The sequence below is a fragment of the Mandrillus leucophaeus genome, unplaced genomic scaffold (assembly GCF_000951045.1).
Source record: "Mandrillus leucophaeus isolate KB7577 unplaced genomic scaffold, Mleu.le_1.0 Scaffold133, whole genome shotgun sequence".
Classification (NCBI taxonomy): Eukaryota; Metazoa; Chordata; class Mammalia; order Primates; family Cercopithecidae; genus Mandrillus; species Mandrillus leucophaeus.
Genome location: NW_012101288.1, coordinates 588,648 through 600,397, shown reverse-complemented (window position 1 = coordinate 600,397; position 11,750 = coordinate 588,648). Strand labels below are relative to the sequence as shown.

The 11,750-nt window shown below is 44.6% G+C and overlaps 1 protein-coding gene across 2 annotated transcripts in view; it reads left to right on the top strand.

Annotated features, from left to right (window-relative positions):
• Positions 1-1,041: 1,041 nt before the first annotated feature.
• Positions 1,042-11,750, top strand: part of SAMD12 (sterile alpha motif domain containing 12) — a 417,592-nt gene continuing 406,883 nt past the window's right edge. For both annotated transcript variants that reach the window (XM_011972988.1, XM_011972987.1), the window contains exon 1: positions 1,042-1,183. In XM_011972988.1, the coding sequence (XP_011828378.1) occupies positions 1,171-1,183 (13 nt within the window). In that variant the 5' untranslated portion in view covers positions 1,042-1,170. The remainder of the gene's footprint in view (positions 1,184-11,750) is intronic.

Below are 11,750 nucleotides of genomic sequence, written 5' to 3'. Positions count from 1 at the left end.
CTTTACAGCCACAACTGTACCCGTATTTTCATATGCAGGAAAAAATGTTTAGAAACTTAGTTTTTACCAGCTGTCGAATTGTATTGCTATCCACGTGATTCCCCTTATCCTGTCTGCTTATATCATCCCCAGCACCTACAGCTAGAACGTAGTTTTCAGAAGTTGAAGGAAGGTGATTCTCAGGCACTGTTAATTATTAGGCCCTATCAAAGGCTGTCAGCAGGCTCCAAGGCTAGCCAAATTGAAAGCCACCTATCCTGGAAGCCAGGCAGGCTTTCATCTGACCTCCTCTGGTACAATCCTGGTTCCGACTCTGTTCCTAACAACCCCTTGGGGATGTTGCCTATTGGGGTTTAAGCCACTCCTCCTCCCCTACACCCCCATGCCAAGTATTTAGCCACCTGAACCACCCTGTAGGATCAGAAGACGGCTGTATCAACCGGCGGAATTCCCCCACAAAACCCATACATCTCAGGGTGCGAAGGAACAAGTTTCAACCTCAGCCTGGGCAGCGCTCTCTGGCCCAGGTGGAGAACCACAGGCGGACAGTGGTTCTGCTCTCCCTACTAAATGGTGGTTCAGGAGGTCAGGGGGCGGTACCTGCGGCAGAGGCCCGCGGACGAGCTCGGGGGAGCTCATCACACTGCTGACCGGCACCTGCCCACCTCACCACACCTGCTACGTGCCAATCCCCTTGTAATGGACAGGGACGGGCTCAATCACGGGTCCCTACTCTTAGCACCGAAGCTATCTCAGCGCACGGCCTCCTGGGAGATGTAGTCCACACCGCTTCCCGGGACCCCCCCCCCCGCCCCTCCATCCCACACCCCAGGCGTCCTGGGTCCCCTCACAACTTCCCCAGGAGAGATTACTCGGTCTGGTCAGCTGAAGCTGGAGCTGCTGTCCGAGTGTGGGGGCAGGCGGCGCCTCCGCGTTGGAGTCGGGGTGCTCTCCCGAGTCCAAGTGAAGGGAGGGAACTACACTTCCCAGGATGCCCTGCGCGCGCCAAGCCCGGAGCCGGCTGCCTCGCTTTGCGTGACCGCGGCAGGTTGGTCCTGGAGCAGATAAGCTCAGAATATTTAGGCGAAAGCGAGAGGAGGGGGGGAGCGCGGGGCAGGAGGAGTACCTCGGCCAAGAAAATTATGCATGCGTTAGGGAAGCTCTGAGAGAATGGCTGTGGAAGGTAAGGGACGCTTGGGGCATTTTTAAGCTCCTTCTTAACCCGCGCACCCCAAGCCACACATCCCCGATGAAGCTTGGCGATCGTGGGGAGGCGAGGAAAGGGGGTGGCGGAGAGCGGGCCCCTTCCGCCTTCACCTCTTGGCACTCACCTGCGCCGCCAAGGCCAGTAGGCGCTTTAATTCAGTTGCTTTGGAGAGACGTGAAGGGTAGGTGCGCAAGACTTTGAGGTAGGAGGTGTGGAGACGAGTGTCTCTGATGCGAAACGATATCCTGGAAATGGGGGGAAAGCCGGAGGATCCGGCATGAGGTTTGGCCCCGAGATGCCCTTTTTCCCTGCCCCTTCCCTCCGGAGCGGGCTGGGTGGCCCCAGGGCTGGGGATGCTTGGTTGGCCCCCTCACGTGGGAGAGGTCCCCGGCCCAGGTGCGTCATCCGGAAGCTTGGACTGGGATTGGGTCGAGGGCCCTTCGTCCTGTGCACCCAGCAGCGGCGGCCGCAGATGTATCCAGAGGGTAGAGGTGTCCCTACACCTGTCTCTGCTTATACAGCCAGCGCCCCGGGCTTAGCAAAGTTTACAGACATGAAATGTAATCAGCCAGGGAAAAGAAGTGCAACAACCTCTTCGATTTGGGTGAATCCTTTTCTTTGAAGACCACTTTCTTCTTACAGTCTTGAGCTTCGACTTTGCAGTTTTGACCGTACAGTCCTGCCTCCCTTGAACTTCCTGGTTGAAAGCAGGGTGGGGCTGTTCGTGAGGGATCCTGAGTTTTTCATTTCCGATTCTCTTACCTTGGAACACAAACTTCCTTGTTTAGGGTAGTTTCTGAAGAAGAAAAAAAGATTGTGGACCAGAAGCGTTTGTGATGTCACATTAGAGGTCAAGCTGTACCTAAATGATGAAATGATTGTGGGACAAAATGGGAGCCTGCATTCACCTACAGAATTTTGGTTTCTGAGTGCGGTCAGGTCAGAGGGGGTACTGAGGTAGGGAGAGGAGGCATGCTTGCCAGCTGCTTCAGGCGCCTTGCCAAGGGGAAATGAGCCTATTCCTTGTAGGCTAGAGACCAGAAGGAACCACAAGGGCTGGCTTGCTCCTCCCTCTGCTCCCTGCCCCAAGAGAAAGAAACTGAACTAATCTGACTCTTGCTCCCCTTATAACGACTGTCTTAAGAACCCGAAGTAGCAACAACCCAGCTTCTACACTCAGCGCCCATAAACTCGGGAAACTCTTGCCTTTGGGCTATCTCAGGTTCAGAGATCCTCAGCCAGCCACTTCCAGCTTTCCTAACTTTATTCACAAAAATGAAGTCCTCTCTCTTACAACCAAGATTTTTCTAGGTTTTCTTGTCGGTGCAAATGTACCAGTAGGGTGAGAATCTCTCTCTCTCTCTTTTTTTTTTTTTTGTATCGTTATGATTGATAGTGAGTCAAGACTTAAGATGCCAAAAAAACACAACAAAAGCAGAGATAAAGTTCATCTTGAGCTTGAGACCAAGGATACGTTGACGTACTCCTTAAATATCCCTTCTACGTCACCCATCAGGTGGCACTGATTATGATCTCTCCTCTTCACCACTCCTGTGTCCCCAAGACAGGGACACTCCCCCTTGTTGCTAGTCCACACTGTTCTCGAAAACAATTTCTTGTCCACTGTAAGAAGTATAAATTCGTGTTATTTCTTGCCTGATGGGTGATTATACCAGTGAAGCCAGACTTTACAAAAACAAGAACTCAGGAAGGAAGTACATGTGGACTATGGAGAGTTTATTTTCCAGTGACTTATTTGGTTAAAGTACCTGTCTAGTAAACAGGAGATCCTGAGTTTGAATCACAGTGAGGTCTCAAAGAATGAAGGAAGTATTTTTAACTTTAACTGCAAATATGATTCTTATCTTTTGTCTTTGCAAAGAGGTCAGCCTGGACCAGTCTCTTCCTGGTTACTCCTACTTTGTCTTTCAAGCCTCAGGGGAAATGTCACTTGCTCTGGGAACCTGTCCCAGCCCTCCTTTCTCTTCTGCCTTCTCAGCACTCTTTCCAGTCTATGGGAGGTGCCTCCTGTTCACATTTATCTTAACACTTATCATACTTAATCTACCTCTTACTAAACTCTAACCCCCTTGCGGGTTAGACTTGGACTTTATATTCCCAGCTTATAGCACAGTACTTGGCCCATAATAGGTACTCAATGCTCATTCATTGCATGGCAAATATATTCATGGAGGTTTTGTAACTGGTTCTATAAGGGTACATGGGGCTTTCTTGGAAGCCTAAATGCCATACAATCAGGGACTTCTGACAGATTTGAAGACGGGAGGTTTTTTTGTTTTTGTTTTTTTTTTTTTTTTTTGAGATGGTGTTTTGCTCTGTCACCCAGGCTAGAGTGCAGTGGCATGATCTCGGTTCACTGCAAGCTCCGCCTCCTGGGTTCACCCCAATCTCCTGCCTCAGCCTCCCGAGTAGCTGGGACTACAGGCGCCTGCCACCACGCCCGGCTAATTTTTTTGCATTTTTAGTAGAGACGGGGTTTCACCGTGTTAGCCAGGATGGTCTCGGTCTCTTGACCTCGTGATCCGCCCACCTTGAAGTGCCCTTCTCTTCAGTCTTTTGTCTTGATGCCCAAAAAATCTTTTAGAGCAGTAGTTTACATCTACTGCTGAGTGACATCGTCTCTGGGCACATTTGGGATATGTAGGAACTGCTGCTGGGGGCTGCTATTGGTATTTTGTGCCCATGGCCAGAGATAATCATGGCCTGCAGTGCATGGCCTTCCCATATCATGTTGCCAAGCCATGGTCAAGCAATGACCAGTTTACCCAACTCATTGAGAAATGCTGCTTCAGAGAATAAGGAGTTTTGCCAGAGGAACTGGAATAGAAAATACAGTTTGAATTACTTAACATCTAAGCTTTAGTCTCCACATCTGGAAAAAATGGGCTCACTACTTGTTACCTTCTGGGCACATTGTGAGGATTAAATAAAGGAGGGGGCTTCTGGAAGGGTGTCTGGAACCTGTATCCTAAGTAAATATCACTCGTACTCACATCCCTTCTCTTAAGAAAAGCTATACTAATTGGCATGTGTTTTATATCCTGAATTTTCACTTATTCATGCCAGCCAGTTTTTCTAATTAGTAACAAATTAGAAGGTTTTTTTACTATGTGTAACATTTTTCTTAAGTAAACTTGAACTTGAATTTGTAAAAGTGTTAATAGCAAGTAGTTCTCTCATTCATTTTGCTGAACCTGCAGCTGTGTGTTTAAGATGAAAAAGAGGTGCCCTTTGTTTATTGTTTTGTAACTACCCTGGGTTATGTTTTCTTCTTAGTTTAATTGCAACGTCCTATCTATGTCTCCTAGTCTGGTTGCGACCCATGCTTTGCATTTATGGGCAGCTTACAAGTGTGCTTTCCAGCCACAGAACAGGGTACGATCTTATGGTCTGCATTTGGATTAGGATTATACTGGCATCCATTGTCTTTTTTAAAAAACAAAAACAAAAGCAGTGTCTTGTGAAACAAATTAGCAGGACTAGGGACTAGGACCTCTTGGAAGGAGGTAGCAGGGACCCCAAACTATTCCATTCTCTATGGACAGACTATGTATAGATGGTTGCGCCTATTGATGTTTTCTAACGGAAGTGGGTTGCAGTATTATTCAGGGAGAAGAAAAATGTGGATTCATTGGGGACAGTGTTGTATTCATCTTTGTATTCATCTCTGTATTCCAGGGATGGTGCCTGGCACTTAGGAGGCCCACAGTCATTTGTTTCATGAATGACATACAAATGCACGAGTCCCTAGATCTAGAGAAGGGTTTTTTACCCCTCATCCCCAATTCCTTTTCTTGCTTCATCCTCAGAGATTTATGAAAAAAGTAGGGAGGATGGACATTGTACATGGTAATTTCTATTCCAGGTCTAACAGAATAGCACCTCTCACATGGCAGAAAAATGATTTCCAATATTCAGCACTCACCTCTCTCCCTAAGAAAAACATGTCAAATGCAAGACTATATGCTCTTAATGACATCTGTATTAAGAAATCTGAATTTTCCATCAGTGAACACATTAGCTTACCAAATATCTTCTGATAAGTCATTCAGTGCTCAGGTTCTATGTTTTTTATCCTGTAGGAGAGTGCAGAAACTACCCATCACCAAAATATTGTAAGGCTAAGTAATAATAACAGTGACTGGGAAAATGGGAAGTGAGATCGCGTCAAACACTTGTGACAAATAGAAGCAGTCATGGTAAACACCGGGCTTTGCAGCCCCATAAATGATGACTTTGTACCCAACTTGAATTCAGAACTGCATCACAGAGAGTAAAAGGAGTCACATGGGAGATAAAAACATCATTTTTATCACAAGGGTATAGTGGGTAATTTTTTCTGACTTTGGGTTGGAGAGTAAGTGGGCTTGCTAATATAATACTCAGCAGTGAACTGACCCATCACAGGGATGCCTCCCTCTACACTAGTGGCCCTTAACCTTTTTGGCACCAGGGATAAGATTTATGGCAGACAGTTTTTCCATGGGGGATGGTTTTGGGATGAAACTGTTCCACCTCAGATCATCAGGTATTAGATTCTCATAAAAAATGTGCAACCTAGATCTCTCGCATGTGCAATTCACAGTAGGGTTTTCACTCCTCTGAGAATGTAATGCCTCCGCTGATCTGACAGGAGGTAGAGCTCAGGCGGCAATGCTTGCTTGCTCACTGCTCACCTGCGACTGTGTGGCGCAGTTCCTAAATAGGCCATGGACTGATACCAGTTCACCACCCAGGGGTTGGAGACCCCTGTTCTATACCACTGACAGCTGGAGAGCAGAGATAACTTGGGCTCCTGCAGCAGGCAGGTGGGACCCAAAGGAAGGGGTGGGGGCCTATGCTTTGTGCCTTTTCACAGACTTGCTCATCAGAGAGTTGACTTCTCCTCTCCTGAGGAGGACCCAGAGGGTGAAGAGGGAGACCAGAAGTGTAATTCTGATGGATTTCCCTTCATAGAACACAAGAAGCTCTGTCCTGCCTCTGTGTGACTCTCTTGGTGCTAGCTTACCTATGCTTTCCTAACTACCTTTTCTTCTTGAGAACATCATTTGAATGTACCTCTTCTGGTGGCACTTTCTAAGGGCATGGACTATGTCTCATGCCTCATCCATGAAGCTTGAATGAATGAATGAATAGAGACAAATGAAGGAATGAGTGGTTTTATGACTGCTTTTGATTTCCGCAGTAACTCCCATACACACTTAATGAGAACTTCCAACGGTGTTCCTCTGTAGAGCAGATGTCGTGAAGGCAGTGAGATGATGGACAAGTTTCCCTCATAGGTACTTAACTCTGGGGCAGCTTCATGGTGTGATTCTTAAACTAATTACTCCCTGATTCTCTCCCATTCACTTATTCCTGAGGGTCTTTTTTTCTTATTTTTATTATGTTCTCTAGACCAGATTTGACTTTCCTGCATCAGCAGTTTCTGTTGATCACTTTGTTTTAGGAAGGAGATTGACGGCTAGAAGTTCGTCATTGAAAATTCCTGTCCAGTGACTGTGTGAACAAGAATTGGGGCCTCCAACCTAGTTTGAAACTTGCTGTGGCAGCGGTTCCTGCCACCCCCATCTCTTTTGTAGCCCTCTTAGCTAGTTCAGACAGGGCTTCAGTCTAATCGCACTGTTGTATTGCCTAGCCCAGCCCTTCCTAATTCCTTTTATCCCACCCTTTCTTTCTCATCTGCCTTGCTGTTCTCTCATGCCTGAAGAAACAAGGGCTGGTGCTGAGAAGCAGAAACTGGGAAACCTTTGCTGGTGTAGCTGTGTTTTGTAATGCTGAGTCACAGTGGATGATGTGGTGACATGTTACAAAGGTAGGGGGATCTGGGGATCTGAAGCCCACGCTTGAACTCTGGCGAGTGAGTGTCAGATGTTGTGTATTTAATTATGAGAAAGAGGGGATATTGTAAATGCTCATCCACAGGCATTCAAGCAGATTGTGTGTATCTGTTGATAAGCAGTAGAGTAGCACCCGTGTACAAGGAACTCTATGAGATGTGGTGGGGAGTGTAATAAGGAAGGGAGCTTAGCCCACTCTGCCCTCTGCCAGCCCCAGCCCTTCCCTGCAGCCTCCACTGGGGGAAGGAGACAGAGAAGCAGATTAGACTGAATGATATAAGTGCTAAATAAAAGTACAAGCACCATAACATGGGAGGTCTGAGAACAAATGGAGCATTTGGTTCTGAGCTGGATGGGGATAGCCTAACTAAAGGAATAGCATTGAGTGAGCTTTTGAGTAGGATTTTGATGGGTGGGAATCCGGGAAAAGGCACAAAACTGAGTAGTGTATGTATAATGTGTGCTTCCTAATGGATTTCCGCCACGTCCCAGGGATGTGGTAGTTTAGTCCTTTATAGGAAGGAAAGTGAATGGGGAGCCTCCTAACTCATGTCTGGTAAAGTCCTTTTCCTAAGGGCTGTATTATTTGCCTGGCCAAACCTGCAACATTCCCCACAGTCCAGTTGGATCTTGCATATGGTCCTTTTGAAACCACAAGAGCAAGCGTGGAAAGCTGCTCTCTTGTAAATCAAGTTGATTCCTCCCCAGTTTTCTGAAGTGGAATGTAGCAGCACCACCCGTTCTGAGCTGGCTCATGAGAGCAAACTTGGCTATATTTAGTCTGATTTTTCTAAAGTGTGGGTGCAAGAATCTGCTTGTACAGCTTGCCTCCCGTGTGAAGAGCAGGACAGGACAGCAGCTGTCGGGTAACAGCGGTGGCCTACCTCACTGCCTTCAGCAGCCTCCTTCCCAGAGCGCTGGGGCTGGGAAGAGCCCATTGGCAGGTTTTGTTCCTTTGCTCCTCCTTGCTTCCTGCCCTTGCTGCTGCAGAAGTTGTTTGTGTTCTAGTCGGCAAATCCTGACTCTCAAGTGATTTGACAGATGCTTGTGGATTGTCTATGGGGTGTGGCTCTCAGAGCTACAGCTGCCCTGGAGACCTGGGGTACAGAATGGGCTCAGGCCTGCTCATGGTTTGTCACTGCCTCCACAGTGCACGACTCTTCCCTGGGGATCATAGCAGTCACAGTGTTGTCTTTAAATGCTTTACATGTGCAACATCTGCAACCGGGCTAGATGTGAACCCCAGCTCCTCCCAGGACCTGCTGGGTGCCTGGGTAATTCACTGAACAGCTCGGAGACTCCTTTGCCTGTCTATCAAACGAGAATATTAATGGTAATGACCTCATGGGCATGTTGAGAAGGTTAAATTAGTATAAGGGAAGCTCTTAAGACCTGGTTTGTGGTAGGTGCTCAGTAAACACTGAGTAAGATGTTAGACAAGATGATGGTGATGATGCTGTCTGTTTCACCTTGTCTTCCTGCCATACTTATCAAAGCATCTAAGCCATTTTTATAGCATTTTTACAGTCCTGTGATATTACAGTCTGGCATAATAGTGCATGCTCAATGAGGGAATGTGGGTTATCAGAGTTGGAAGAACACCAACAAAGTGTCATTGATAAAATACAAGGCATCCTCAGCTTAAAATGCATTATTTGATGTATTCATTATCTGACTCTGTGCAGTTATGAGGCAACAGAGGGAAGTAAAAGTTATGATTATATTCACTAAAGACTCATCACTTACATAATTTTTCTCTACCACAAATTTACTTGCCACTTAACACCAGCAGTTTTGTAGGCTGGCCTCTCTCCGATTGTCTGATCATCATCCATCCATACAATATGTATGCAAAGTAAGTTGATTACAAAGAGAAATTTCAGATCTTGCAAAAGAGAAAATAGTTCATGGACTCTATGAAAGTGACATTGGGAAACTGCTGGAATCATGTGCCATGGCCCAATTAAGATCTGACTGAGTTAGGCCAGATAACCATTAAAGAAGAGAAAATTGATTAAGATATTGACTTGATAGGCATTAAAGAGAAATATTAGGACCTTTTAGGGATTAAGAGAAGTCTTTAGTGAAAAGAGATGCTCTAAATATTTTGGGGAAAAATGATCTCCTTTATAATCGTGCTATGAAAAGTCAAGTATGAAATGAAAGGTATTTTGTCCTGCTGACGTAAGTCCTGTTGCTGAAGTTATATAATAAATAAAAAATTGAATCTTTTTTTGTTCTAAGAATTAACACATATTTTCAATTATAACCTAAATTTGGGTAAATATGAGATAAACTTCTCCCTTTTTCTTTTCAAGGTAAATTACCATTGAAACTCACTATTAATTTTGAAACTCTAGCCCCCATTTCAAGTATATTCTTTTTCTTCCTTTCTCTTTCATGGTTTATTATTGGTATTTAAGTTGGTTTTAAACCTTGGGTTGTTTAGATACAATTTACATACAGTAAAATCAACTATTGTAGTTCTTTAAGTTTTGGTAAATGTAGTCTTGTAACCACTACCACCATCAAGATAGACAGCAATTTGAACACCTTGTAAAGTTTCCTTATGCCCCTTTGTGGTCAGTGATCAGTCTTTCCTTCCACTCACAGCCCCTGACAAGTACTGCTCTAAAGTCTGTGCCTAGACTTTTGCCTTTTCTAGATTTCATGTAAATGGTGTCATACACTGTGTTGCCATTTGAGTCTGGTTTCTTTCACTGAGTGTAATGCATTGAAATTCTTCCATGTTGTTGCCTGATTCAATAGTTCAGCTCTTTTCATCGCTCACTAATATTCCATGGAATAAATATACAGCAGTTTATTCACCAATTGAAGTACATTTAGGTTGTTTCCAGTACATTTAGGTTGTTTCCAGTAATTGGTAATTATGAGTAAAACACTAAAAGCAGTTGCTTACAGGTTGTGCAAACCTAAATTTATTTCTCTTGTGTAAATAGCTAGGAGTGGGATTTTCAAGTCATACAGTGAGTATGTTTTACCTTTATTAGAAACCACTGAATGGTTTTCCAGATTGACAGTGTCTCATATGTGTTCTCTTTTATTTGGATTTTTTTTTCCCCTGTGCTTATCTTCTGATAATGACAACCTCACAAGGACAAGAGAGTTAGATTAATGGGGCTATGCAGGTAGTTGGGAGGGAGTAGAAGGACACAGTTTTCCAGAGGTGAGTTTCTTGAGCTACACTGCTACAAGATTGGGCAGTATTACTATGGCAGATTACCCTTGATTACCAGTTCAGTACAGACATCAAGCATGGATATAACCCACAAATGCCACTTGTTTTGGCATATAAAAGAAGGCTTCTAAATTTTATCTTGTAATAAGAATTTGTCATCAAGTTCTGTGTTGTGATTTTGCTGCTGTTGTAGAAAAACAATCAGATAAGGAAGACAGGTCAAGGAGAGCTTATTTTGGAGGAAAATTAGGCAAGACAGGAAAGGGAATACTAACAGGTCACACAAGATGAATTTAGCTAGAAAGGGAAAAACTTACCTGTCCCTGAAAGGAATTGGTCTTGCCTGCCAAGGTTGGTTATGGACGCCATCTCGTGAAGCCTGAGAAAAGGTTAGTTGACCATTTCACCATTTCTGGTATGGTTAAGTTTTGGGGATGGCAGGGATGAGGCTTATATTTTGCTGTGCTGTGTGATTCTGATTTAGAACAGTGTCTTGTTCTAATGATGTCTAATCGGATGTCCATTTATACAATGGGAGCAGTGCTTGGTTCACTTGCGAAGGCCACATTTTACCCAGCCACATATTGGGTATGGGGCCTGATAGTGGGATTGCTTCTAAGTGAAAAGACTATGTAATTTGGATACTGACATATTGGGATTTTCCAGGGCTTACCATTGGTCTCTGGGACCATAGAATGGAATATTTGAATTTAGAATTACCACAGAACTCCCAGACAAATGATTGCCCTAATACTTGTTGTCTGAGATTGTAAAATGTGAACATTTCAGTTGAGGGTTTTGTTTTTGTTTTTGGAGTATATGCCTGTGCAGTCCATGGAGGGAAGAACATGATGTTATTAACCAGGCTCCCATAGGTGTACTTTGTACTTGATTTTGTTTGAAGTTTGTCTATTTCCTACTTGATGATCAGTGATGTTTTTGGTGGAGAAGAAGGTGAAACTAGGAACCAAGAAACGGGGACAGGGAAGGGATGGATGGAGCTGGAGATGGGGCATCCAAATCCTAGCCTCAGTCGAGTCATTATCCTTTTGTTCTCTTTCCATCTCTAAGAGTAGCACCAGGTATGTATCAGTGCTTTGTGATGCCTTAGCTCTTGCCTTTCATTTTTTTTTCTGCTTTCTAAGCCTTTTTACATTGTGGTCATTTAGTAGATACTTCTGCCTGGATAAACTATGGGACTGATAATTTTGTGTTAGTCATCTAGGGAAGTTTATGTGGGTATAGCCTTCACTTCCCATCACTTAGAAGTACACTGAGTACCTACTATATGCCAGGATCTAGAAGAAATTTGATTTATAGTTAGATAATAGGGTGGATAAGCTTAGGAAAACCAAGTGTGCCAGAGTCTGAGATCTTAGGCAGTGTTTCCTTAGATGATAAGATTCTCCTGGGACACTTGATAATATCCATATTCCTACTTCTCACCTTAGGGTAATCTTTTCAGGTAAATCAGAAATGGGAT